Consider the following 27,795-nt stretch of genomic DNA (forward strand, 5'->3'; position numbering starts at 1 on the left):
TGGCGGCGTAGTGTGTTACCGATGGTAGCCTTACTTTGGCCCCAGCTCTCTGCAGGTCATTCACTAGGTCCCCCCCGTGTGGTTCTGGGATTTTTGCTCACTGTTCTCATGATCATTTTGACCCCACGGGGTGAGATCTTGCATGGAGCCCCAGATTGAGAGAGATTATCAGTGGTCTTGTGTGTCTTCCATTTTCTAATACTTGCTTCCACCGTTTATTTCTTCACACCAAGCTACTTACCTATTGCAGATTCAGTCTTCCCAGCCTGGTGCAGGTCTACCATTTTGTTTCTGGTGTCCTTTGACAGCGCTTTGGTCTTGGCCATACTGGGGTTTGGAGTGTGACGGTTGTGGACAGGTGTCTTTTATACTGATAACGAGTTCAAACAGGTGACGAGTGGAGGACAGAGGAGTCTCTTAAAGAAGAAGTTACAGGTCTGTGAGAGCCAGAAATCATGCTTGTTTGTAGGTGACCAAATACTTATTTTACCATGGAATTTACCAATGAATTCATTAAAAATCTTACAATGTGATTTCCTGGATTCTTTCCCCCCATTCTGACTCTCATAGTTGAAGTGTACCTATGATGAAAATTACAGGCCTCTCTCATCTTTTTAAGTGGGAGAACTTGCACAATTGGTGGCTGACTAAATACTTTTTTGCCCCACTGTACTCTGATGAAACTTTGATTCAAATGGAGCTGGGTGACTTATAAAAGCTGTAGATCTTCACTATTCATTTAGTAGGCCATATTCAATGTAATGACACCACCCATTTATATTTATGATCAATTTTTACATTAACAAATTTACAGTTATAGTCCCGTTTGCTCTCCGAAGGCTTAGATGCACACTGCCAAAATGCTAAATGTTTTGCTATACTCTAGGGGCCACAGTGCTCAAGGTCCACTTACTCGCTTGTTCAGGGGCTTTCAACTGTAACACACAGTCCTCATCAGAGAACTGAGGTGAGACTGTTTTGTCAACCCCTGTTGTCTTTGAGGTGCTCAGAATCATGTAAAGTTAAACATCTATATTTCCATGGCAACTGAGCAAAAGACTGTGCTCCAGAACAAGCAAGGAAGTGGACCTTGAGTTGAGATTGTTTTCTCTACCGTTTCCACTGTCATGATTGAACAGTCAAGTTCATACTAGTGTTCTTTATTTTTCTTTGTGTAACGAAGACTAAAATGCACCTACTATAACTACCGCAGTAATAACATCAAAGGTGAATTAGGAACTCCAGTCGATAGGTGTCAGTATAACGAAGCAAAACCCGGACGTTCAGCCGTTGAAGCGCGCCATCCGTAGAGAAAGAGGTGTGTGTGTGTGTGTGTGTGTGTGTGTGTGTGTGTGTGTGTGTGTGTGTGTGTGTGTGTGTGTGTGTGTGTGTGTGTGTGTGTGTGTGTGTGTGTGTGTGTGTGTGTGTGTGTGTGTGTGTGTGTGTGTGTGTTCTCTCTCTCTCTCCTCTGGTTCTTTGGTGTGGCTAATGGGCTAACTGCCACTTACTCGTTCAAAACACCGGCAAGTTAGCCCAGTTTTTCATTTCTCACAAAACGACAGCTGTTTGCGGTTTGTTGCAAGGATACACCAGAATACTGACACGGTGGTACTTTGATTTTCATGTGAAGGTAAGCCAACATTATTGTCCATGAGCTAGTAGAAGCTAACATTAGCATGGTAGGTTTGTAGCTAGACGCGCGCCTTCATCAAAACGTTATAAATTGTAAAACATGACAACTACCTAACGTATTTTCCCAAACATTTAGTTGTATAGAAAAATAGTGTAGTAAATATGCCACCGTGTTATTTGGATGGGCCATTCTACGGTATGTATTTCACAACCGATGGGGTGTATGGTAAGACATGATCTGGCAAATGAGTTCACTAACGTTAGCTCCTCTCAGAAGTTTGGACTTGCTTTCAGAGACGAGCAAATAACGTTAAACGTTCAAAGAAAGCTGTAAGTGGTTTTGAAAAATTAAAGTCGTCTCGTTTGTTTTTTGTATGTAGTTGTTAGCATAGCTAGCTCCTCTGAGTCAGATAGTATCAATCATTATTAAATAATGAGGTATGACTGAATTGAATATTTTGCCATTTCACTTATATTCTGTTTATGATTGCATATTCATTCCAACGCCTGTCTCCAGCAGGAAAGGTGTTCTAGAGGGCTCCACATCAACAATGAACACATCCATGTCTAGCCTGATCATGGAGAGAGGGAGGCAAAAACTGCAAAATATCCTGGAGGATGGCTTAGGCAGAGACTTGATGAACGCTGGCCGGTTTTGCTTCAGCTGTGAGCAGATATTTGCTAATAGGAAATGCCTGGAGGAACACATGTGTTCTGCTGCAAGTTACATCTGCTCCTGTGGAACTGAGTTTACTGAATACAAAGACATGCTGGAGCACAGCACTACACATGAACCAGGACATCAAGTGCTTGATCATGAAACAATAAGAAAGCGCAGAATTGAGAAGCGCATAGAAGAGGAGGAGCAGTTGAAAAGACTACAGACAGGTGAGGTTGTCTGGAAGACACCGAAATTGGACAATGTGCCATCAATTTCTTTGCCAGTGAACCCCATGCAGTCTGCGCAGATTTCACAAGTGCCTGAGTTGTACCCCTCTGTGTCACAAGCATCTTTGCTCCCAAACGCTATATCCTCTACAACAGACATGAAGAATATTTTTGCAGGTGTAGGTGCACCAACAGTAGATCTTTGGACACTTTACCAGCCAGTCGTGTTGTTGCAAACGGTGCGCACATTTAACAAGAAAAAGCCATACACTTGCGGTAAATGTGGGCAGTGTTTCCTGACAAGGACCTCTCTCATCTCCCATCACAGCTCTCATGTCACAGATAAAGTTTCTGGCTGTATAGGGTGTGGGCTGCTGCTCTCCAGCAAAAAGGTAGTGCCTCGCTTCCATGTTTGTAACTCACCCAACACTGCTACCAAATTCAGACTCATCACTGCAAGACCGCTGGGTAACAACAGGCTTAATGAAGCCGGTACAGTCAGGAGTCAGAATCTGAGTGCTTGGGGGCCTCAGGCCACGTCCTCACTACAGTTGAAAAGCCAGAATACCAGTGCAGCCAGTAAAGGCGGTCAGGCGCCTCACATCACTTCCACCCTCCAGTTGAAAAATGAGAATATGAAAACGTATAATAAAAGCAATCGGGGGCTTCATGTCACTCCATCCCTGCAGTTGAAGAGTCTGAATCTCAGTGCATCCAAGCCTTATGTCACTGTCGCCCTTCCGTCAAAGAGCCAGAGCCCAAATCCCAGTGCATCTGATAAAAGCAGTCAGGGGCTTCCTGTCACTCCCTCCAGGCAGATGAAGATGCCTGCAAACTCTGCATCAGGTGTACCAAGCAAACCAACACAGACATCCTCTGTACCAAATGGGTTTACATGTCGCGTCTGTCATATTCCTTTTGAAACTGCTCAGCTGCTTCAGAGGCACAAGTGTGTCAAAGCACAGGAGTTTATGGCCCAGCACGTGCGAGGTGGTAAACGGCATTACAAGCTAAAGAGGGTGACGCCAGTGGCAAACCCAAGTCCTGCTCAGATGAATGGTGAGCGAAAACTTGTGGTTCCAGCTTCTGGTAACATAAAGAAAAACCAAGTCATGCCTGTTGGTCTGGACAAAGGGCAAGGGGCGGCTCCTGTGAATGGGAAAACAGGTGTGGATATGGATGAGGATTGTTACATCGTTGAAAGGGGACAAGACAAACCTGCTGAGATGATTTACCAAGTTACCTCATCTGTCCCTATTAAGACTTGACAAAACTAGAGGCACATTTAGTTTGCATGTCACATTTTATGTTAATTATGGACCAAGCGCATTGAGATTACAGTCTCCTGGTTGAACACCATCTATTTGTTTAGCTTAATTGCACAGGAACACAATGCTTCCTGGCTTTCTCCAAACTACATTAAAAGATGAATAAGTGTGGGATGACAGCAAACATGTATCTTAATTAAGCTGGACTTGTATGGTCAGTACAGTCCAATGTTGACTTACCAAGAGTCTAACATTGGTGCCCCTGCAATGGTTATAGAATAAGTAAATCAATAAAGTTTATTATCAAAATGTATGTGCATGGTTTACCCATGTTTGGTGGGATAACCAGGTACTGTATTATAGTTATTTTGTTTTTTAAAAAATATGTTTTTAGTATGATCAGAATGTGTTGTGATGCCGTGGGAATTGACCACAATACCTTGTGTGTTCTTACCAGCTTTGTCAGACTTAAGAATACAGTATGTATGTGTTGTATTAAACTATATTTTCAAACTCACTTTGTGTGTGTTCATGGGATATTGCAACATGTTGTATTAACAACGAGGTTATTCACATGATAAATGGATTGAATGTATAGTGCTTTTAACCTGAGAACTGCAAATGCATAAATCGATGGCAGTGTGTGTGAGCTACTTGAGCAGTTGGGTGCAGTTTGTGGTGCCTGACAAGTGCAGTAAATGAAAGTAAATATCTGACAAAAATGTATTTGTATAATAAGTTATAATAAATCCTAAAATGAAGATATAGAAATATAATTTAAAAAAGTATGGATTTAGTTAACATCAAAAAGCAAGTTTGGCTGCAATTCTGTCCTTTCAAATCTATTATATGCCGGTATGTTGTGGAGTGTTTGATTTGGTGGAAGGAAAATAAAAACATTATGACACATCATCAACTTTTTGTTTTTACAGTTCCACAAATAACTATTATTTAAACTGACATTATTCCTCCACAATGCTAGGTATGCTTATCTAGACTTTACATTTTCAACACTTCTGAGAAATACATTGGACAATTACATGCAGCAGTTTTTAAGTCTTAAATAGTATTTAACTTCAAGTTATTTCTTGATGATTCTGCACTCATTTTTATTATCTATTGATTTGGTGCCTCGTTTCTTAATTTTTCTTGCGCCTTTATTCTCAGCTTCTGATAATGAAAGCGCCTGTGGCCCTATTCTCCAGCAGAGGGGGCCATTTCAAAGCAAAAACAAGGTGCTGTTTTGCGTCCATTTATGATGAGGAAAATATCCATGGCTAATATCCAAGAGAGGATGCGGCGTTCATGTGCTGTTTGTGTGCTTGTAATCTCATAATCTTATGTGAGCGTCGGAAACCAATCACCTAATGGTGGAAGAAACAAAACACCGGCACACAAATACAATTGTGTGGTTGATGTGTGAAGATGTGACACTGACTCATTCTGACTCAAACCTGCAACGGCAGAACTAGGAGGAGTGCCAGGCACATTACTGGTATGTTGTCTACCTGCTAAATTCATGATGGTGGTGTGCATCACTTTTCCAGCTTCCAAGCTTATGTCCTTAAACGCCATATATCACCGATACACGTATCACCAAGAACTCGCGTCTTTTGTGTCGTGCTTTCCACTTTTAAAGTTACTTCTGCAGAACAACTGATACCCCCCACATTTCCCACGGCACCTCAAGTATCCACTGTGTGCGCTCGGCGTGATTGACACTTTTTCGGGTTGCTTTGTGCTTGATATCGAGTGGCTCACTGCTGCAAACTGCTCTGAAAAGAAGAGAAAGCCAGGTCCACGTTAACAGCTCAGCTCCCAGACCAATGCACGCTTGTAAAAAGTGCCAAACAGCCACGTAACGACGGAGTATATGTTAGCTTCGAGCTAGCCAGTGCTAGCTAGTTGAGCAGCGGTCAGTGCATGGCTACGCAGAGACCAGTGTTGACTCTCTCCCACGCAGGCAAGCAGTTTGTTTTTTTACTACTTCCCATCACATTTGGTAACCGGTGTTGAGAAATAGCCTACAAAACGTCATTAGCTATAAAGAAAGTCATATGAGCTGACATTGTACTTAACGGTTAGGTTCGTGTAGCCTGTAACGTTAAATCACCGGAGCTAGCAATCTGGCCTACAGAGAGATAGCGCCTAGCTAAGTTACATTGTTAACGTTAGTCGTGCTGTTGGTAGCTTTTAACGATAAGTGATAGCTGGATGCTGAAGCTGCCGGATCGGTCATAAGGGTTTGAAATACATGTTAAGTGACCCGTTGGGACACGGTTATGTGTTTGTGGGTTTATGTGTGAGAATTGGTAACCACAAACAAAAGCCATTTGCTCCTGTGTGCATTAGAAATGCTCATCGTCAGATGAAATACGCCTGTACGGGAGATGAAAGGCGAGCTGACAATAGCAGCCACTTTTTATCTAGACAAACTATTGTAGATTTTATTTTTTTTTGCATTACCTGTTACATACATCAAATGCACACATAGTGCTTTACAAAACTGCAACACCATACTTTGAGTCTTGGTATTAAATATGTTCTCCAGGTTCAGAAGTGGTACTATGGCGGTCTATGTAACGTGTCTTTACTTGAGTAAAAGGAGCAGTATTGCAAGGCAAAACTGCTCCATTACAAGTTAAACTGTTGGAGGAAGATTTTTACTGGAGTAAAAGTACAGAAATATTATTAGCAAAATTTACCATTATGTAGACTAGACCCTTGAGTGTTTTGCTATCATATATATATATAGATAGATAGATAGATAGATAAGTGTTTTACATTATATTTTTGGACTATTATTATTACTGATGCCTTTTAAGTCCAGGGCTTTTATCCTGTAATGATGCATCATAATTTATAAGACGCTCATGTGTTTTTTAGGAAAAAGCTAATCTGCCAAGTAACTAATAACTATAACTTGTGTAGAAGTAGTGGAAAAAGTATAATATTTCTCTCTGAAATGTTGTGAAGCATTGGGTAATCTGAAGCGGAATTACTCCAATAAAGTACCAAGTACCTCTGAACTGTATTTAGGCAGAGTACTTCACAATTTCCTATAAAATGAATCACAAACTCTGCTGGACAGGTTTTGACCAGGAAATTGCTTACAAAGATTTTGTGGGAGACGTTAAAGTCTGGCAAGGCAACGCATGTTAATTGAGCATAAATCTACACAGGCAAGTTTTAAACTGACCCGGTTATTGCTTCCAGCAGGTTTCTCTCTGGTCCAGATTTGCACCACGGTTCGCTGTAGACACCTGTGCTTGAATCACTGATGTGAAATATTTGTGTCACATAAACCAACTTAACACACCGGAAGGAGTATAATAGTTTGAAAAACTTCAAAGTTATTGCGACAAATGGGCATAGTATGCAGTGTATACACACCTGTAAGAGATGCCTCTCCTTTGGAGAATGCACGTTTGTGATTTTCCAGGCCAGAAATAATAAGGCCAGTTTGTTGTATTGTGACGTGATAGCATTTTGCTGTAGGAATACACATTACTGTTTTTAGTTACAACCTCCTTGTCACTGTTTAATCCACAGACTCTTGACATGGGGAGTAAAATGTCCTTCAGCAGAGGAAGCACTGACCAAAATACAGTCTCTGAGTTAACTTCTGTGGCCTCGCATTCTCGCAATTCCATTCATGCCCCTTCGGACTGCAAGCAGGTAGCTAGTGAGAAAGACAAATAGATGTATTACCCCAAAAGCTGTGCTGTCTATTACAGCATACAGCATCATTTCTGGAATAACTTGCTAATGGAATATTGATGCATTTTCTTTATACAAACTTTTAAACTTGAGGGCTTATTTAAGGACTATTGTTGCAGTGTTCTTTTGTGCATTTTTTGTAATGTTTTTGAATATGTAGTGTATATTACATCTTGACTATTTAAGTGTGCAGTGAATCGTTGTTATGTTTATGTTGGTCCTATGGCATCCAAGTGGAGGGAGGGCAGTCCCTAAAGGCTGGAAATAAACTTATATTCAAATTCAGTAATACAGTTTGATTCTATTTTGAGATATACGGTATATTTATTTGTCAAGATACGTAATTTTTCACTTTTGTCTTTAGATCTATGTTTACATGCATTTTCATTAGGATGTGGTCTTCTACTGCACACCTGACTGTTGTAGGATTTAACTGCATGCATAGAACAAATAATAAAGGCATTTGCGTTAGATTCTATATTTTTGTATATCTTAATTTTTATACTATTTTAGGAGACTTATTCCACAGCATCGTTACTACATTTGTGACAAGTGCAGTTTTTTTTCTTCCACAGATACCTGAAGACAAGAGATGCAGTGAGGAAGACCTGGACTCCAGGTGGGGAGAGGAAATGAAAGCAGCAGAACTGACTCAACCTGGATCTGAGTCCCACTCATCTGGGCACCTGGAGTGTGGTGGCCTTGTTAACTCTGAAACAGTAGGCGGAACAAATTGTCAGCACAGTGAGCACATATCATCACAGGTAGGGATGGAAGCAAAGTCTGAAATGACATCAGCGAGCGTGTGCAGCTCTACAACAGACAGTCATGGACAGCCTGTGGAGGTCCGCAGAAAACGCGGGCGCCCTCGTAAAATAAAACCATTGCTGACTGAAGACAAAAAAGATCCAGATTCTGCTGGTCTTGATGCAGTTCAACATAAGGAGATCAGCACGACAATACCTTTGCCAACATGCTCAGAGAACCGCAACAGTGATGATGTGCCTAACGCCGTAAGCGGTCCTTTAATTAATAATTCACCTCAAAATGAGATGGCTGGTCCTCATACTGTCTCTGATGGTAAAGTAGAAGACAGTGTCCCTGTGCTGCCAAAAAGAAAAAGAGGAAGACCAAGAAAAACAGAAATTGCAGCTTTTAAAACCATGGTTGCTAAGGCTGCTGCTGCCAGTGCTCCTGCTGCTCCTGCTAATGCTAATAATGTAAGCGGTCCTGCACGGAGACTCAGGAGTAGAGGAGAACAGCACCCTTCGACACAGGATGTAAAGACTGAATCTGATAGCAAGGTAGACCCCGAGCAAACTGAAATGCCTCCTACAGAAAGTAGTAATATGTTGAACTTTCAAGGTATTAAAAGAAGAAGGGCTAAACTGGCTGATCAGCAAGTTCCAGCTAAAGTGTCCAGACTGGATGTTCCCCAGGAGGCCTTGTCAGTGTTGAGCAATGACACAGGCTGTGGGGAGAGAGCAGAGGCAGATAAGCAGGTGGAACTAAACACTGACAAACAAGAGACCGATACAGATGGAAATGGCGATCGACTCTTCCCGCAGTCTGGAGAAGAACAAGAGCAGCTGACAGAACTAAAGGAAGGTGCATTACCACAAAGAATACTGCCTTTCCAGCCAGCAGCCGAGCCTGAAGTTATTCCTTCAGAGGGTTTGAACAGTCTAAGCCCTTCTCAGAGTGATGACCCTAAAATTAAACAGTCACCCGACATGGATGGCAGCGAGGAGTCACAATCAAAAAGCATTCTTGACTCTCCAAAGAACACAAACTCGCCAAATACAGAGCCTTCTAGCACAGATGTCGTAACATCCTCCGAACAACCACCTAAACCCGTTGGAGTCCCCCCTGCTGTGAAAGCTGAGAATATTGAGATAGAGCTGGATCAATTAAATCCTGTGTCAGAGACCAATAGTCTTAAATCTTTACAATGCATTGCCAACACCACAATCAAATCTGAGAGTCCAGACAGTCAGCGAATCACTTTCAGGCGCAAGAGAGGCAGCAAGAGAAGGAGGAGAATAAGTAATGTTTTGTTACAGAGAGCACATCTTGTAGAGGGCCATGAAGGCAGCGATGATACACAACAAAAAACAGACTGTGGTGACATGGATAAGGAGGGCAACTCAAATGCCAATACAAATGTCACCTACACTAAAAGAGGGGGGAAAACTCTGTTGAAATGTGGTTACTGTGGTCATACATTTAAATTTCTGTCTCAGTTCATCATCCATCAACGCATTCATACAGGAGAAAGACCTTTCAAGTGCCCCGAATGTGGCAAAGGTTTTAGCAAAAATTCAAACTTAAATCTTCATCTCAAGACCCACAGAAAGAACAACATATATCAAAAATGTCCATTTTGCAAGATCAAATTTTCTTGCTCCGAGTATGCCTCTCATATGAAGATGCATGCACATGTGCTGGACCAGGACTCGGAGAACAACAAGTCTGAAAACCGCAGCACAGGGAACGACCATGAAAACAGCCCTGGACTTCGTAGACCAGTTTCCCCTGAAAAGAGAGAAAGAAAAGTGTGCCAGTACTGTGGTAAAACATTCCCGTTTCAGTCTGCCCTTATACGACACGTGCGTGTCCACACTGGAGAGAAGCCTTATAAATGTGATATATGCGGCAAAGCTTTTGGTCAGGCCTATTTCCTCCGTGTTCACGAGCTGACACACTGGTCTGTGAAGCGTTACAACTGCACACGTTGTGAAAAATCATTCACTCATTATAGCAATGCAAAAAATCACACTTGTAGACCTTCGGGAAGCGATGACAATTTACAAACCAACAGACGCGTAAAGCCTTCACTGACGTACACGTGCCACATCTGCAAGAATGTTTTTGACCATCTGCAGGAGTTCAACAGCCACATGAGAGCCCACACCGGCGCAAAGCTTTATCGCTGCTTGTATTGTGACAAGTTGTTTGGTGTGCTGTCTGAATTTAGCTCCCATCGCAGTCAGTGCAAAGGAGAGAGAAACGCCTCCAGCTCTGCAATAAAAGAGGAAAAGAAAATGTCATTAATAAAGTACACAGTGCCTGCACTTAGGTGTTCATCAGGACAGAATTCAGCTTCTCCCCTCACAGCTGCAAATGGTGAAACACCAAAAAAACCATCACAGACCGGCCGCAAGAAACGTTTTGCAAATTTAAAGAAACCATTCCAGTCAACGGTCATACCGGCTCACCACCTGTCACACCTTGTGTCAAAGTTAAACAAACTAGATAACCGTTCAGACCCCAGGAAATATTTATGTCCGAGCTGTGGGCGACTGTTCAGACACATGGGCAGACTTCGAGCCCACATGCTCACTCATGCCCCAGGTCAAAGTTACACCTGTACCTGTTGTGGTAAGACTCTAGAAAACTGGAAGAAACTGTGGCATCATCAGAGAATCCATCGACAGAGACGCGGCCGCTTCACTTGTGCTCAGTGCGGCCAAGGTTTTCGGTTTGTGGAGCCGTACAAGAAACACATGAGCGAGCACCCAGAGTTCCAGTGGATTCAGGTCAGGCCCAAGAAAGTGTTTCTGCCTTATCAATGTGAGCAGTGCAGATGCAGCTTTAAGACTCTAGATTTGCTGTTCAGTCACCAGCTTTGCCATTCCTCAACGCAAGACATGCACAAGGTCTCTGATTTTGATTTATCCATAGATGATCATACTACACAGTCTAACAAGAAAATGTTTAGCCCTCCCACGAACAACCACATGGCTACGTTACATCCAGAACCTGAGGAAAACAACTCTCATCCGAGCCCCTTATCCAAATATCCAGACCCAGTTCCTCAAGAGTCGCCTCTAGCACCCATGATTTCCTTTGTCCAAAATCAGGAACTTGATTTAGGTAAAACTTCCCAGCATCCAGACAGCACACATTTGATCCAAGAGAGCGAAAACAGTCGTGACAGAAAAGATGAAAATACACTTGGAAAACCCATTACCCCTCTGAGAACTGTGAAAAGACGGGTGAGCCAAAATGCCAGCAAATCAAATGAAGGGTCTTCAGATGGTGTTAAGTGTGCTGTGTGTGGTAATGCATATCCTGCCATTTCAGACCTTTATCACCATTATTTACAGCATGCTAGAGGCCAGGTGTAATAACCTGAATGGAGATTCAGTGCCCCTTCTGTATGATCATCAACTTTTTTACATTGTTTAACACCGTGGTCCTGTAGTCCTAGATTAGAAAATGTAGAAACATTGTCTGTTACGCACCTGGAAAAGTTAGGGAAACAAAAATGCATCAAAAAGATTTGAAAGATTTATTCAGAATCATGTATTCATGTACCTGTCATGCCTGTTGGTATTCAGATTCTGAAAATATAACACTGAATGTACAAAATAATATGGGACACTTTGTTTTCATGAAGTTTATTAGGCAACTTCAGATAGAAGCCACTAACCTTTCTTTAGTTTCTATAATTACATTTCTGTCCATCAAAAAGTTCAGATAGAGTTATCATTTTAAATTTGACACAGGTGGATTGTCCTAAAGATGCCCCAAATATGTTGTACATTCAGTGCATTGATGCCCAGCCAGAAGCAGACCTGGGACAATGTAGTCATCTATTCAACAAAATGAGCATTTGAAAACAGAAATTGTACTGAATGTAAATGACTGATTATGGAAAATAAGGGTTTGGTTAAAAAATATTTATACATGAGAAATAACCACTCAAAAATAACATTTTGAGCCCTCATTCATCCTTGTTGCCATGCAACCTCCCGGCATCTTTATGTTAAAACTTGGAAAAATACCCTGCACATCCAGCGCGGGACAAAATCACCAACTGATCAGAGAGGTGAAGGTCACTGAATTAATTTACAAACTCCTTATTGCTGTGAACATTTTGTTTGGCAGACCTGACAAAGAACTTACTTGTGCAGATTTTTCATCTTTTATAACACATCATGTCTTGTCAGTTAATAGTATGACCAGTTAATTAAATAGTAGCGGTAAAGTTTTACTGATTTCAAACATTGTCACCTCATCTTGATTGAATTTAATATCAAACGTGTGCATTTCATATCTTGCAAGTCTTTTCTTGGTTGTGAAACTGTTACTCAAAATGCTTCAGAGGAAGTGTTCTACTGATTTCAATTTTCTTTTGTTCTGGTCTCACAAGGAAATCAATCAGCATTTTGTTTTTTAAATTTTCAAGTGAATATTAGCTTTTCTCATGCACATGTTTGTCAAAGCTGTTTGCTCTATTGTGGATTTGTAATATGATGGCTGAAATAAAGTGATGCAAATTTTTTCTAGAAAATACACTGACAAACACACATTCCACACCTGAAATACCAACAGGAGTGTTGTTGAACATCCATTAGTGTTTACTGCTTTGGAAAAACTGCATATTCATGCTTCAGTGTCAGGCTTGATTTAGTTAGAATTATGAAAAAATAACATTTAAAAAGATGTTTCCCAGATGGACACCCTGCTCTGTTGTATATGATTTTATGTTATACTTTGTCTTAAAATCAATAAAAGTCACTTTTGTATTGATGTGTGATCATGTCATGTCATTTTAAGTCAAAAAGAATGCATATATGTTAATAGATAAACATGAGATCCTTAAATCTAGAAACATTTCTAGTAATGATTAAAAACCTGAAGGCTAAGGCTCAAAGATCTTTTTAATATCGATTAACAAGAGCAGTAAGCCAAGAAGTCAAATAGATGAGATATCTTGGATTTTTTTATTTATTAAAAGGATAGACATTTTTCTGTCTCACAACAAATGACTGTAAAGTGACTTTAGTTGGAGGACATGGTGTTACGAATCCAGGAGTTGTAGTTGCAGAAATTGGTGTAGACTCCGGGCTTGTTCCTCTGGGCGCAGCCATAACCCCAGGAGGCAACACCTGTGAATGTTCATACCCCGACGTGTACCAAAAATATTTTCCAGTTATATTTGCAGTCCTTTACTGACTTCCAGAGCTGCTGGTGTTTCCCCATCCAGAGATCAGACAGCGGGTGCCAGAGCTGGCACAGCTGGATGGCAGTGACACGATGCGGACGTAGCTGTTCAGGGAGGCGGGCTTGCTCAGCTTGATCAGCATGATGTCATTGTTGAGGTTGCCGCTGTTGTAGCTGGGGTGACGGATGACCTTAGCAGAGTCGATGAACTGCTCTGTGCCCTCACTGACAGCGATGTTGTGCTCACCAAGACGCACCTGGATGCGGCTGCGGGGAGAGGAATGTGACATTGCACTTGTTATGATGCAATCAGTATCTCTGATTTCATTGCATTTTGAAAGAAAATAATGCCAATTTGAACCAACAAAAGTTGTTTTAGTATGGCTGTGGAACTGATGTATCTATCTCATTCATGGAAGCTGCCAGTTTGGATCAGCTCTGGTGTCAGCTGAATTTAAAATCAAATGTCTGCAGCAGACACAACCCAGGTGCTGGAGATCAGGGAGCCTCCACAGAAGTGGTAACCAGCGTTCAGAGAGACCTGGTAGGGCACAGAGTTCTTACTGCACTCGTAGCCTCCAACAATCTTGTCATCCTCAATGGGAGCGGCATCTGATGGAAATAAAGAATGTATGTAAATGTATGTTTTGCAGGACAGTAATTTTCAAAGACATCTTAAAGTAAATAAGCTTTCAGTCATACTCTGTCATAAAATAGACAAAATGACTTTTAAAAGTAAGATTCATGCTCACATGCCACTGCGAACAGAGCCAGAATAATGAAAGCCTTCATGTTGATTTGTGTCTGAGCCTGGGTGTAAGCTCAGTTGCACCGCAAGCCCTCTTATACCCACTCTGCCCCTCTTCTGTCTGATTGGCCAAGGACACGTATTTCTATATTTTACCCTTATCTTGTTGAGTAACGTGTGTGAAAACACATCTGGAAGACAAGAGCCATCTTAATGATAATGTGAGCTGAAGTCCCAACACCAGTCATGTACACTGAAGTTTATGAAAGCTATGTACTTATTAATTTGATTGAAATTATTGTAGGTGTTTGAAGGTGATAGTGTTGCATTTTATACTATATTTAAACTGCCTGTTTATCTTTCAATGAAATGTACTATATTACTACTACACATTACTTGTAGTCATGTGCAAAAGATACCATCATCTGGAGAAAAACACAATAACTTTAACATCATCAGTGTATGTAAATTGTCTGCATTTCATTTATGGTGTTTATATTTTCCCCTAGACTTCCAGTTAAAGATATTTGTTTTCCTGTCTGTCTCCTGTTTGTTCTGTTTAAAACCTTGATTCATAAAACACTGACTAAAAAAATCAAGATAGAAACTAGTGTAAAATTGTCAAAATGCTTATTTGAATGCAGTCTAATTGCAAATGTACAACAAATGTTTTTCAGTGCAGTTACTATCACACATTATTACTGTATATATCAATAGAGTATTCATATTTAGTTAGTTTCTCATTATTTAAGTGGGAACAACACTTGGCCTTAAATATTTCTCTGGGATTGTTTGCAATGCTTATGTTTTTTAATAGTTGTTGATGCTGTGATAACACATGAACTGAATCTTAATGTAAAACGATACGTTTCCATACACTATTTATTATTATCTTCTTTTGTCACACCGGTGAACAGTAGCAAACGCATGCATATATATCTCAGGATAACTAATTCTTTGTTATAAATAGCCAATGCATAATGAAATAAATTTTTATGTCATTTTGCAATTTTTATTTCATGAGGTATTTTATCTCAAATATTGATGAAACGTATTTCATTTTCTGGTAATAATATTTCTTTTTGATAGGATGATTTATGATTGTTCATATTTATGCAGGTCTTCTGAGTTTCTGGACATATATTCATTTCTAAAGGAAAATTACTATCTCTCTTCTTTTCCTTCCTGCTGATTCTCTTCATTGGTAAATCTATGTTTTATCCCACAGCACAAAACAAGGTATGACAGAGAGTGAGGTTGATGTTAATTATTTATTTTATTGAAACAGTTGTCATAGTTAGAGATTCCTTAGATGAATATTCCTTCCAGTAAAGTGACTTTAGTTGGAGGACATGGTGTTACGAATCCAGGAGTTGTAGTTGCAGACCTTGGTGTAGACTCCGGGCTTGTTCCTCTGGGCGCAGCCATAACCCCAGGACACCACACCCTGCAGCTGACCGTTGCACACCACGGGGCCTCCAGAGTCTCCCTGATAGGACACGGATAGAAAGGACAACATGTGAACAGAGGCGTTCTGAAGTTTGGTGTGTCCGCTTTAAGGAACGGCGATGATGACTTTAACTCGTACCTGGCAGGAGTCCTTGCCTCCCTCGAGGAATCCAGCACAGAACATGTTGGAGGTGATCTGTCCAGGGTAGGAGGACCTGCAGCTGCTGTCGCTCAGGATAGGGGCATCCAGGCACCTCAGACGATCAGGGTAGTAGCCTAGAGAGGAAGAAAGGCAACACCTGTGAATGTTCATACCCCGACGTGTACCAAAAATATTTTCCAGTTATATTTGCAGTCCTTTACTGACTTCCAGAGCTGCTGGTGTTTCCCCATCCAGAGATCAGACAGCGGGTGCCAGAGCTGGCACAGCTGGATGGCAGTGACACGATGCGAACGTAGCTGTTCAGGGAGGCGGGCTTGCTCAGCTTGATCAGCATGATGTCATTGTTGAGGTTGCCGCTGTTGTAGCTGGGGTGACGGATGACCTTAGCAGAGTCGATGAACTGCTCTGTGCCCTCACTGACAGCGATGTTGTGCTCACCAAGACGCACCTGGATGCGGCTGCGGGGAGAGGAATGTGGGTTAATTACATGTAAGCAATGTGACATTGCACTTGTAATGAGGCGATTAGTACGCCTGTTTAGAGAGTGTAAAAGCAAGTCAAGCATTTTAGAAAAAAAGCTTTGCAGCAGCCTTATGGAGTTGAATTTAAAATCAAATGTCTGCACTTACGACTTGTAGCAGTGAGCAGCAGACACAACCCAGGTGCTGGAGATCAGGGAGCCTCCACAGAAGTGGTAACCAGCGTTCAGAGAGACCTGGTAGGGCACAGAGTTCTTACTGCACTCGTAGCCTCCAACAATCTTGTCATCCTCATCCTCAATGGGAGCAGCAACTGTAATACAAACAGTGAGCTTAAATTCCCCCTCTTAAAACGATGAATACGGAAATGAAAGAAATTCAGTTTTCATCACCACAAACAAAATATGCAGGAACTTACAGGCTGCAGCGAACAAGGCCAGAAGAATGAAGTACTTCATGATTGTGTTCTGCACCTACTGAGCGTACACACAACATGAGCTGCTGCAGTGGGTTTATATACAGGCAGACTACCTAACTCGATGGCTCTTTATCTAACTCTCTCTCAAGGATTTTTCCATGTACCTTGCACAATAATTAAACATTATCCCACCTGGGAAACAGCCACATGGTCAAAGAGAAGAATACGTGGATTTCCATGAATCATTCAATTTTAAGCTGACATCTACAGATACATATGCAGCCCTCAACCCTCCTACCTTTATTTTAATCAAAACTGGATAGAAATAGGGACATAAAGATAGACAAAGGTGGAGGGGACACAGACGAATCAAAATAATTTGTCATGTTTAAGTTTACAGTTAGGTTATTTTTTCTAATTATATTAATTATAATTATATAAATTGTAATTAAAAAATGCAGTGACATTAGACATAAACTTGACTGATTATTAAGGTGGTGTGCCATGATGCAAATCTACAACTTACTGCTTTTTAGATGTCAGTAATTATCATAGTGACAAACTCAAATGATTCACTCTCTTAATCTTTTTCTAATACGTTTTCTGAAAGACACTAAATCAAATGGTACGGATTATAAATACAAATTTCATAGTTTTGCATGTTCAGCTGATCTGCTTTGCATTGACTGACAACTCTCTAGGTTTTAATTGGAATTCATTAATTTGATGTGTAGCAGTTTGACCTCTCTCTCTTGTTCCCTATAGTTAGAACAAAATGACTCATTTCCTCAGGGTCCATGCTATTAATTCACTGTTTACACATCAGTTCCTTTCTAGGACATTTGAGAAAACTACAGGACCTGTAAAATAAACCGAGACACATTTGCTCAGCGTTTCCAAACTTTGATTGGTCCTGAACATACCCCCCGCCCTAGCCCGTGACGTCTAAAGTAAGCGACTGTCTTCGGTTTGTGTATCGGCTGCTGAGCGAACAGCTGCACCAATTGTGTTTTGTTTTTGTTTTGCCTCCCATGTGCAGTTATCATGAGGTAAGAAATAAAACAGCGTCGGCTTTCTAATCATGTCTGCTCAGTTGTCGCTGGCCGTTCAGGTGCTGCTGCACCTGACACTGTGCTAGCCTGTTAGCTTACAGCTAGCTCCATTGCAAGATCAGCACCTAATGTATGCGGAATGCGCAACCATTGCGGATGTGGTGCAGAACAAAATGCGCATCGATGCGACAGAATACAGAAGTCAGCCTCACTGAGAAAAATTAACATAGCTATTTTAAAATGCTACATAGTTGTAAGCAGTGTTATGTTTTGTTGTTGTATTTCAGCTCTGAGGGCGATTCTCTGCCTGGATGATGCATCTCACTGTAAAACAGCTGGACGTTTTGATGTAGCGCTTAGCCTGCTCCAGGTGTTTTTACACAGTGTATATGTTTTCAGTAACATAGCATTATAAATGGAAATGACAGAAATGGATTTAAGTGGCTGCAGCTAGCCATACAAGTCTCTGGACTTCATGCTCCAATCAGACAATATGATTGTATCTCTTCCTAAGCTGCAGTAATGACTTGGTTCATTTGAAGAATAGTGTTAAAAACAGTATTTAAGGATACTTTAACTCTATATTTCCTATGAAATCACCCCATAGTGTGTGTGGCAGCTGTGCACAAAGCAGGTTCATAATGATCTGATGCAGTATACTGAGGAGTTATAATGTCTTCAACAGTAGGTTCAGCTATACCTTGAACCTGTGTTAATGGGGCAGCAGCTGCCAGTATCAGAATTGACCCGCCAGTCAGTTCTGCTTTAAATCAGGTCTGACCCATGACTGAGTACTACGAGGAGGGGGGGCTGCTGTACGAGCAATCACCTCCCATGCACATCAAAGTGGAGTCTCCGGAGGGACCCTTTGGAGGGGGAGCCTCAGAAAACGGCTTCCCCAGGGAGGATGACGACTCGGAGGGCAGCTGTGACCAGAACAGTGGATTACCTGGGGGACTCCCCTTCAACGTGGTAGTGGTGCATCCGAACATTATGGCACCCGGCATGTCCTCAGACGACCTCTTGTCCATTGAACAAAGTAAGCCTGAATGATATTAAGACCATTATGGAAAACAGGATTGTGCATTTCCTTGTTTATTTGTAAATTTCTGCAGAGCATGTGGCTCCTAATGGGAACAGTGTATAAAAACATGTACTCTTAGAATTATTTCATAAAATGATTTCATCAGTAATGTATAAAAGCACAGTCAGGATATGAATTTATACATTTATTTCTATGCACACACCTACAGCATTTTGTTTTATTAAGAGAACATTTAGCTCCAATATAATCACTCAAGGAAGACTGAAGTAAAATTGAGATACATTTTGCTCTTAATGCTCCATGCCTTGACAAAAGTAGTTATAGTTAAATATGTTTTAGCACAGTGAAAATAAAATACTGTTCAAGCACATTTCTCTTCCTCACACAGTATATTTAGCTTCTGTTGATATTTGTCCTTTTGGGCTGTCCTCTTGCCTTTCTCTTTACAGACAGAGCTATGTCAGCTGCACTGGCTGCTGGTGGCGCAGGAAAAAGAAAGAGTCGTTTCAGTGGAGCAGAGCTGGAGGTGTTGGTGTCAGAAGTCACTCGATGTGAAGGAGAGCTCTTTGGTCCTGCGGGGAGGCTCCGGCGGCGGGAGAGAGAGCGCATCTGGGCGGGAATCCTAGAGAGAGTGAACGCTGTGTCCAGAGTCCCACGTACCCTTCGAGAAGTGAAGAAGCGCTGGGACGACTTGAAGAGACGCAACGGAGGCAGGCTAGCGGATGCTCGCCACCGCAGCTGTTACCTGCCATCCAGCAGAGGGGCTTCGATGCTTGGTCGTCCTTCCCAGACAAGCCCCAGGCTTCAGCAAGCTAGGCAAAAGCTAAGCACCAGACCGAAGCCCAGTTTCCCATGCTTCCCTGACTCTGATACAGGTAAAAATTAGTCGTCTGATTATTCACCTGCTTTTCTTTGTAGATTCTGTAGATGCAACTAATATCTACTCGTGTCCACTTACAATACTTTTTTGCAGGTGTAGGAGTGGAAGTATCAGAGAGAGATGGTTTGGAGAAAGATGAGGACAATCCTGAGCGTGATAGAGACATGGGAGAACCTGAGTGTGAACCAGTAGAGAACAGCATGGAGGACAAATTGGGATTAGGACTCGGTCTGGGCATAGGACCACCTCCTCCATCAGAACGATGGCTGCCTCCTTCCCCGCTCTACAGTGCTCCTTTCCTCAATGGCAGCCCTCAGCCCAGCAGTCCTCAGCCATCACTTGGAGCACAGCAGGGTCCTCTTGAAGCCCCTCCGCGCAGCTCCTGGCTTGAAGATGAACTACGAGGGTTAGGGGAAGCAGCAATTCAACTGGGAAATCGGGTAGAAAAGAGTCTGCGGGAGTTTGGTGAAGGTTTCAGACAGGACATGAGAACACTTGTCGCTTCGCAAGAGGCATTAGCAGTCAGTCTACAACAAAACAATGTCCTCTTGCAAAGGCTGTTAGGAGTGCTTGAGGCCCAGCAGCAACCACAGCCACAGCAACACCGTGTACAACAAGCACACCAATCACAAACATCTCAACAGCACTTGCAGCCACAGCCAGCACAGCATCTACAACACATAGAACCACAGCAGCAACAACAACAACGGATTGAAACACCACTGCAAACACAGCTACAACATCAGCAGCAGCCACATGTAGTACAACAACAGTCACAACAGCACCAAACACAAATACAGCAGCAGCCACTGGTCACCCAGCACTCAAATAATCAGTCAGCTGCAGCGGTGGTACCTGCACCATCGTCCCCTGATGTACACGGCACTTTCCCCTCTGATCCACCCATAGACACAAATGGAAGCGTGCAGAGGCCACGGCGAGGAAGAGCTGTTGATCACAGGCGCAGAAGACGGCGCTGAGGAGGAAGTACTTAGAAACTCAAAGTGCACATCATGCATATTTTGTGTTTCAAAATGTGACAAAAAATTATGCTCTTTTTCTATTGACAGTATTTGTGTAAAAATAAACTGAATTATTTGGAATTTTACGTCCCACTCCAAATCAGTAATCCATCTCGCACTTAACCTTGTCTTCAGAGAGGACTGAAGCGGATAGGAAAATTAGACACATGAGATAATAGGGTGGCCTTAACATTGTTTCCTCAGACATACATACATGGTCTTGTGCTAAAACACTTCCTGAAAAACAGTTGCTCTGTGGAGTGACAACTTCACCTATGAGACTTTCAATACCAAGACAACAACATACTGTAGGTGCTGATGTTTAATATGCATGTCACTGTACATGCTTTGCAGCAGAGCTGCAGAGCCTCTTACTAGTTCAATACTGTCTCAATTCTCCTGATACACTAACTACATTGTCAGCAAGTACTTGTAATCTGCAGTTGTTACTATATATTGTAGTTATACAGCTATTGTAATTACCTGCTAATGTATGCTTGTGCTTTTTTAACAGTTTCATGGTACATACTTTTCCGGCTTTGGTTGGATAATAAAGTTAGACTGTGTTCTGTTCAGTGTGTTTTGAGACAAAAATGTTTAAAGAATTGCCAGTTTTTGGTGGTATGATAAACAAACAACCTTCAGACATAAACATCACAGTAGGCTTGAGACTTTAATTCATATGTTTCTTGTGGAATTTAAAAGCATACATAAGTATGTAGGGGCTATTTATTATAATCTTGCATGCAGTATGATGGATGTGTTTTTAGATAGTTGCAAAGAAACAGCATATGGCCATCATCTACGTAGTTTTGCACAAGCTATATTTTGTAGATAGCTACTGTTCCGATGAAATGTAACTACACGTTAATAAAAGTCAGACATGGACTTCAAATAAATCCAGCTGATCACTTGTGGATTTGTCACATAGCATATAAAAAAGTTAATGTAATATTAATGGTTATGTTGAAAAGTTTATCTATGTTGAGTTAATTAGGTTTTGAAGAGAGTGTTTGGTGTCTAGAACAACTAAATCAACGCAGTAGTGGAAAGGGAAATGTATCATTTAAGGCTTCGAATTATATTTTCTGAAATTATGAACTACAGCTGGTTGGCAGTAATAAGAGTTTTATTTTGAAAGTATCGACCGGAAATGTCATTCCTTGTTCAGGCTGGTTAGCATGATCCTTGTGTTTTTTGGACAAGGGGGTGCATGGGTGAAACATGGCCGCCGTAGACCCATCGGAGTCTCCAAAACGACAGAAATCCCCTACGGAGGAGGTGGAAACATCTGGAGAGAAGACCGAGGCGGTGGAGTCGGGATGCAGCTTAAAGCAGAAAGACGAATCAACACCTAATAAAACCGAGGAGAGTCCCGACGATGAGCAGAGAGCCAGTGTTGGCAACGACGGCGGTTGTGTTGCCAGCCATTCCGAGGTTAGTGTCGAGTCCGGTGCTGGAGCAGACAAAACGACATGCAATTCACCGGAGGACATAACATCGGCTGAAAAAATGACCGAGACTCCTGGCAGCGACCAGCGGGCTTTCGACTGGTCCGAAACTGAAGACGACGATGAAGAGGCGAAAACACACAAGGAGGAAAATAATAAGTGTGGTATGCTAACATTGTTAATGTATTTTACTGTTAGCTTTAGCCTCCAGGCTAACCTGAGCTGTAGCTCTCACTACCGGTTCAATACACACTGTCAACTCTGCTACCGTTAATTACCGTAAGAAAACAAGCTAGCACTATAGGTTGTCATCCGTAGTGTTAGTTGTACGCAGTTTGTTAGATTGGCAACAGACAGGTTGTTTACTGTTTATTTCTGTTTGCTAAGTTATTAGTATGATGTGCTTTTCTCTTCCAGACCACCATAATGTTACAAAGAGTGCTGAAGAGGTGCATCAGGATACACATGTTGATGATAACATTAGAGCTGATGCAGAGGAGATTCATGAGGAGGAAAACTCACATTCAGATGAGAAGGAGCCGTTGGGAGAAGTCGACGGAATAGAGGACATGGTTGAAAATGATGAAGATGCAGACCGAGTGGAGGACGCTGATTCGATGGCTAAGCCAAAAAAGTGCCGTTTGGTGTGCAAGGAGTGCGGGAAGACGTTCAACCGGCGCGAGACATTCAACCTTCACCGCCACTTTCACGCACACGAGGATGAGCTCACGCCCCTCACCTGTAAAGAATGCGGCCTTACCTTTCAGCACCGCAGCAGCCTCATCAAACACAGAAATGAACATAAAGAGAAGGAGGAGCAACTTGTTACTCCAAAGAAGGAGATGCAAACAAAGGAGGAGGGTAGTTTTGAATGTGCGGAATGCGAGAGGATCTTCTCTACGGTGGATAAGCTGAGGGACCACAACTGCTGCAATACAGTAGAAAAGCCTTACCACTGCCCCCTGTGCCGCCAAGAGTTCCAGTTCAAGGTGTCTGTCACTAAGCACATGATGACCCATTCCAAGGAGAGCATCTTTACATGCCAAGAGTGCAGTCAAATTTTCCCAAACACCATGGCCCTGCGCTACCACCAGCGATGTCACACCGCCCTGAAACCCTATGAATGCCCAGAGTGCGGCATGGTTTTCAAACACTACTCTGTCATGGAAGACCACCGTCGCAAGCACACAGACAACATGCGCTCTCACCTGTGCAACATCTGTGGTAAGACCTTCAAGTATAGCAGCCTCCTCCATCAGCATCAGTATCTGCACACAGGCCAGAAACCCTTCCGCTGCCCTGAATGTGGTAAAAAATTTGCCTTTGCCCAGAACATGAAGGCACACTGCCGCCAGCATAGACTGCGTGAAACCAACTCTTCTGCTGAGCAGCCCAGCAAGCAAGCCCCTGTGACCATACAGGAGGCAGGTAGAGGGCCGGGAAAAGAGAACGCGCACCAGACCGAGGAACCGAAACGCACATTCAACTGCCCCCTTTGTCCCCAGACCTACTGGGCACCAGCTAACCTGAGAGCCCACATGCTTATTCATGAGGCCGAGTATGAGAAGCTGGAGAGAACCCCCAGACCCCCAAGTGAGATAAACAAGTACTGGGAAAAAGGACACACCTGTCCCCACTGCCCATGTGTTTATCGTGATGAGTCCAGTTTAAATGTACATATGTTAAGTGTCCACAAGTCTGTAGCACAATATTTAGAAAAGGTGGCAGCAACACCTAAAAAAGAATTTACTCCATTACGCAGTGATAATGTGCAGGGGAAATGGAGAAGCGATGGCATCAGTATTAAGTCGTACAAATGTTCTGAGTGTGGAAAAACTTTCCGCCACCGCTCAGTGTTAGAGCTGCATATGCGCATACATTCCAAGGACAAGCCTTACCAGTGCAAAGTGTGTGGCAAGGGCTTTAGATTCAGTAGCTACTTACAGCAACATCTCATCATCCATACAGGCAAGAAGCCATACAAGTGTCCCGACTGCGGGAAAGACTTTGCCTTCCTGCAGAACATGAAAACACATCAAAAGCTGCATCAGGAAAAACCGTTCCGCTGCACCAGCTGCCGCAAAGGCTACAGTGATGAGACCCAACTGCAGCACCATATGTTGTCACACAATGGTGACAAACCTCATAAGTGTGACCTGTGTGACAAGAGCTTTGGTTTAGCCTATCTGCTCCGTGATCACATGAACACACACACAGGAGAGAGACCTCATCGCTGCGATGAGTGCCACAAAACCTTTTCCTGGTTTAGCAGCCTGCTAGTACACCAGAAGATCCATGCTCGAAAACGCCAGGGTTTCAGCCAGTATAATTCTTTCCCAATGGGTGCTAGGATGAGAGGCAGGGGTAGCAGGGGGAGGAGAGGAGGGAGACTCATGTGGGGCTGGTCTAGACCATTAGGAGGCTCAGGGATGGTTAGCTCTCAGCCCTCTCCGTATCCAGTTTCTGCGCTGAGAGATGCAGAGTTGCACAGAAGGGCAATCCAGCCACAGTCTTCCACGCTCTCATCTCGCATGGATTTACAAGGCAGACAGCAGAAGGAGCCGTGGCTAGCTGAGCTACACCCTCAACCGGTGCAGTGGAAGGTGGACGGTGGAGAGGTAATGCCTGTCCCATCGTCACAGCAGCAACATGCACTTCCACTGCAGACACGGTATGACAGCCTACCACAGCCAGTCCTACAGCAGCACCATCAGAGAAGTCCAGGCTGGGCAGATAGCCCTTCGATAACTCAGTCAGGCCCCACATCTGCTCAGAGTTCAGAGTCATCACACATGAAAGAGAGTGCCGCTTCTATTGTCAGCTCCCTCCTGGCAGCTGTGCCAAAAAAATCCAGCCCATCAGTAGTGAGTGAGATGGAGCAGCACAGGCAGCCCAAGCCTGTTACTTGGAGTAACACACCCACATCCACGGTGCTAGCTTCCACAAGCTCTTTGCAACATGATTTTTCTGTTCCGTCCTACATAGATGGGGCAGCTCTGTGGAGTGTCAGACCTGCTCTACCAGCAAATTCACGGGGCTCTCCAAATAAGCTCGGTCAAGAGCTTCAGGTGCCAAGATGGCCAGGTTCCCCAGTGTCAACACAAAAGGAGCCACCCACACCTCCTAAAAAAGAGGACAGTAGAGTGTGGGACATGAGTAATCCTCAAGTAATACCGTCGACTGTTAGCCAGCCAGAGAAGCCATGGAATGGCTGTGAGCTGCAAAAGCAGTGGGCTTCAGGCTTAGCAGGTGCATCCACCTCAGCTCAAATAGACCAAAGCAGTGCTATGCCAGTTTCAACTCCTGTTTCCCACGGGGTAGGTAGCACCTTGTGGGACATACAAACGCCGCCAGGAATTCCAAAGACTATAAACTATAACTCCCCTGATAAATTAGTAAATAATCAAGATTTTCAAAAGCAGGTGTCATCTGGCTGGGCCAATGTACAGAGTCAGACAGCGACACAGAAGGTTCCCATCTCCATTCAATACGAGCCTCATCGTTTTGGGCAGGGGTTGGGAACGCCAGTATGGGGCTTCCAAAGTAATCCCGTTGGTCCTCAAACGCTGCTCACTGGGCAACTCAAACCAGGGAATGGACAGGAGCTGCAGCAACAACCAATGGTAACGGGCACTCAGATAATCATAAATCAGCCTTCTCCTTTTTTCTCGCCTCCACTTGCTCCGCTCCCTCCTCTTGCTTTGCCAGGCCCTCACCCTCTTCACTCTGTCGCAGTTGGTGCACTTCCAAGAGCTCCACACCCAAATATTTTTTTCACACCACAGGCAGTCATGAGCGAGAGGCCACACATGCCACAGACCCTGCCCCTACCTCAGCTTGCCCCACGGACAGAACCTCACAAACTTGGACCCCGTTTGCCTTTTGCCCCAGAACGGCTTCTCCAGTGCATGATATGCGGGTGCTCTCTTCCTCGGGAGCTGGATCTACAAATGCATTACTTGCAACATGCACAAGGAGAGATTTGACATTTCTACACTAGCAACAAGACTTAGTTACGTTTTTTTTTCCTTTTTTTTTTCTGTCGAACCTCATTTATTTGACCCTCAGTCGTGCAGTTTGACCAGTGAAGTGGATGGGCATTAGAAACAAAAAGATAAAAGTGAAACTTGATTTAGTCTGCACGTTTGATTTGAAGTCTTTCAGCTCCAAATTAGACTGCACAGTGTTGTTTGTAACAGAGGGTGTATACATGTGCCATTACATTACTTTCTCTTGTCTTTTTAAATGCATTTAGGTTATCCAAATACTTAACTGGTTTAAACAACTTCTGAAGGGTGCAGATTAATGAGGTTTTGCGGTCTACATTTCATTTATTACCAATGACATTTAGATTTAGATAATATTAGTACTTTTATAGTTCTGTTCATATGTCCTGAACCATTTGAACTGTGTTTCTTCATGTACAGTATACTGTGTGCCTTTTATGAGTACAGTCTGCATGTCTGCTGTCTTGGTATTCTAGGCCTAGTTTGTGCTTAAGGTAGACTCAACAATGTGACCTCACTCCCAAAACACAGAGCAACTCTTTCTAAGATACTATAAAGAAATGTAAGTTTTTGCTTTTGAGGAGGGTAGGGGCAGATTGTTGGGCTCATACATTACATGTGTCAGAACATACAATGGAAAGCTGACTACATACAATGTAACCCTGTTAGGAAGCACTTGTATTCAGAGGGCCATTGGCCAGGTCCAGATATCTCATAAGTAAAGTTCTCATCATGATAATTTGGTCAAAGCAAAAGTATCTAAACAACATGTGATGGTTACATGTAAAGGTCATTTCACAGTGAGTTTTCTGTAAATTTAACTTGAGTGATTAAAGGGAACTGGGAGAAAGTAGCGTCATTACACAATTATTGATGACACTGTTGTCAAATAGTGAATTTTGTAATAAATCAAACTTAGATTTATGTGATGTTTTGTCATTAATATTTTTTACAATGGCAAGACAAACATGAAAGTGATGATATAAAATGTATGTTTTGCTCCAGTCGGTCCAGTGAACTTCAGCAGATTTATGGCAATGTGTCATGACTGATATACTTGATAATTAGATTTTAAACTGATTGTGGGTGGCAGTACTTAGCACCCACTGTAAACTTATGAGTGCCATGTAATGTGTATCTCTTATCAGAATGACTATTTCAGATTGGAATTTCAGTCCACTTTTGAGTACACTTCAATGTAATTTATTTTGTGAATACTGAATGATTTCATTCCTTATCTGTAGATTTAGTACAGAATCCCATCTCCTCTGTTATGATAATGGGCATTTGAGTAGCTTTGGTGGCCCAATTAGTGACTGAAAATCTTCATACTACTGTAAAATAAACACACAGCCTGTTTGTAAAAAAAAAAAAAAAAAAAAAAACTAAACTAAAAAAACTAAGAACCGTCCCTGTGCGTCTTAACATTCAGCATCTTAATATTCGAACATGTGCCCTTCTACCTCTATCCACTGTTTTAGCATGGAAAGAAATAGAAATTTCCCATGATGTCTACATATTGGATTGAATAAAACTTGCCTTTGATGATAATGTTGTGTTGCGCTGTACTTGTTAGGTAATCCCTATTTCAGGGTTTTGAGTTTGTCTGTGGAAAATTTAA

General features: G+C 42.5%; 5 protein-coding genes and 1 pseudogene across 8 annotated transcripts; 4 read left to right on the forward strand and 2 right to left on the reverse strand.

Moving 5' to 3' along the window:
* Positions 1 to 1,389: 1,389 nt before the first annotated feature.
* On the forward strand, positions 1,390 to 4,305 carry LOC122881437. Of its 2 annotated transcripts, none has more exons than XM_044207678.1 (2): positions 1,390 to 1,630; positions 2,153 to 4,305. In XM_044207678.1, the coding sequence occupies exon 2, from the start codon at positions 2,184 to 2,186 to the stop codon at positions 3,786 to 3,788; it is 1,605 nt and encodes a 534-aa protein (XP_044063613.1). In that variant the 5' UTR covers positions 1,390 to 1,630; positions 2,153 to 2,183; the 3' UTR covers positions 3,789 to 4,305. The 2 variants fall into 2 exon arrangements, with proteins under 2 accessions (XP_044063613.1, XP_044063612.1); XM_044207677.1 differs by having other exon boundaries at positions 1,391 to 1,630; positions 2,150 to 4,305.
* A 756-nt stretch (positions 4,306 to 5,061) lies between these two features.
* si:dkeyp-84f3.9 (zinc finger and SCAN domain-containing protein 2) lies at positions 5,062 to 13,046 on the forward strand. Of its 3 annotated transcripts, none has more exons than XM_044207651.1 (3): positions 5,062 to 5,283; positions 7,341 to 7,466; positions 8,084 to 13,046. In XM_044207651.1, exons 2-3 carry the CDS (start codon positions 7,350 to 7,352, stop codon positions 11,636 to 11,638), a joined length of 3,672 nt encoding a protein of 1,223 aa, XP_044063586.1. In that variant the 5' UTR covers positions 5,062 to 5,283; positions 7,341 to 7,349; the 3' UTR covers positions 11,639 to 13,046. The 3 variants fall into 3 exon arrangements, with proteins under 3 accessions (XP_044063586.1, XP_044063587.1, XP_044063585.1); XM_044207650.1 differs by lacking the exon at positions 5,062 to 5,283 and adding an exon at positions 5,381 to 5,751; XM_044207652.1 differs by lacking the exon at positions 7,341 to 7,466 and having other exon boundaries at positions 5,065 to 5,283.
* Positions 13,047 to 13,283: 237 nt separating this feature from the next.
* LOC122881472 lies at positions 13,284 to 14,267 on the reverse strand (annotated as a pseudogene).
* A 1,198-nt stretch (positions 14,268 to 15,465) lies between these two features.
* Positions 15,466 to 16,857, reverse strand: LOC122881462 (trypsin-3). Its single transcript, XM_044207714.1, has 5 exons — positions 16,718 to 16,857; positions 16,450 to 16,612; positions 16,025 to 16,278; positions 15,797 to 15,933; positions 15,466 to 15,697 (listed from the first exon to the last, which is right to left on the reverse strand). The coding sequence occupies exons 1-5, from the start codon at positions 16,755 to 16,757 to the stop codon at positions 15,548 to 15,550; spliced, it is 744 nt and encodes a 247-aa protein (XP_044063649.1). The 5' UTR covers positions 16,758 to 16,857; the 3' UTR covers positions 15,466 to 15,547.
* Positions 16,858 to 17,637: 780 nt separating this feature from the next.
* On the forward strand, positions 17,638 to 21,615 carry si:ch211-261d7.3 (mastermind-like protein 2). Its single transcript, XM_044207679.1, has 4 exons — positions 17,638 to 17,766; positions 18,057 to 18,808; positions 19,264 to 19,689; positions 19,788 to 21,615. The coding sequence occupies exons 2-4, from the start codon at positions 18,553 to 18,555 to the stop codon at positions 20,672 to 20,674; spliced, it is 1,569 nt and encodes a 522-aa protein (XP_044063614.1). The 5' UTR covers positions 17,638 to 17,766; positions 18,057 to 18,552; the 3' UTR covers positions 20,675 to 21,615.
* A 263-nt stretch (positions 21,616 to 21,878) lies between these two features.
* Positions 21,879 to 27,725, forward strand: zgc:66448 (uncharacterized protein LOC327401 homolog). The gene is made up of 2 exons (XM_044207648.1): positions 21,879 to 22,331; positions 22,585 to 27,725. Exons 1-2 carry the CDS (start codon positions 21,941 to 21,943, stop codon positions 26,151 to 26,153), a joined length of 3,960 nt encoding a protein of 1,319 aa, XP_044063583.1. The 5' UTR covers positions 21,879 to 21,940; the 3' UTR covers positions 26,154 to 27,725.
* The last annotated feature ends 70 nt before the right edge of the window (positions 27,726 to 27,795 follow it).

The sequence above is a fragment of the Siniperca chuatsi genome, linkage group LG9 (assembly GCF_020085105.1).
Source record: "Siniperca chuatsi isolate FFG_IHB_CAS linkage group LG9, ASM2008510v1, whole genome shotgun sequence".
NCBI classification, from domain to species: domain Eukaryota; kingdom Metazoa; phylum Chordata; class Actinopteri; order Centrarchiformes; family Sinipercidae; genus Siniperca; species Siniperca chuatsi.

Bases quoted from the DNA above. Each gene is read 5' to 3' on its own strand.
- LOC122881437 (XM_044207678.1), top strand. From the start codon at position 2,184: ATGAACACATCCATGTCTAGCCTGATCATGGAGAGAGGGAGGCAAAAA.
- si:dkeyp-84f3.9 (XM_044207651.1), top strand. From the start codon at position 7,350: ATGGGGAGTAAAATGTCCTTCAGCAGAGGAAGCACTGACCAAAATACA. The intron at 7,467-8,083 runs GTAGCTAGTGAG...TTTCTTCCACAG, and splicing joins CCCCTTCGGACTGCAAGCAG to ATACCTGAAGACAAGAGATG.
- LOC122881462 (XM_044207714.1), bottom strand. From the start codon at position 16,757: ATGAAGTACTTCATTCTTCTGGCCTTGTTCGCTGCAGCCT. The intron at 16,279-16,449 runs GTAAGTGCAGAC...CTCTCCCCGCAG, and splicing joins GCTGCTCACTGCTACAAGTC to CCGCATCCAGGTGCGTCTTG. The intron at 15,934-16,024 runs GTCAGTAAAGGA...CTTCCTCTCTAG, and splicing joins AAACACCAGCAGCTCTGGAA to GCTACTACCCTGATCGTCTG.
- si:ch211-261d7.3 (XM_044207679.1), top strand. From the start codon at position 18,553: ATGACTGAGTACTACGAGGAGGGGGGGCTGCTGTACGAGCAATCACCT. The intron at 18,809-19,263 runs GTAAGCCTGAAT...TTCTCTTTACAG, and splicing joins CCTCTTGTCCATTGAACAAA to ACAGAGCTATGTCAGCTGCA. The intron at 19,690-19,787 runs GTAAAAATTAGT...ACTTTTTTGCAG, and splicing joins CTTCCCTGACTCTGATACAG to GTGTAGGAGTGGAAGTATCA.
- zgc:66448 (XM_044207648.1), top strand. From the start codon at position 21,941: ATGGCCGCCGTAGACCCATCGGAGTCTCCAAAACGACAGAAATCCCCT. The intron at 22,332-22,584 runs GTATGCTAACAT...TTTCTCTTCCAG, and splicing joins GGAGGAAAATAATAAGTGTG to ACCACCATAATGTTACAAAG.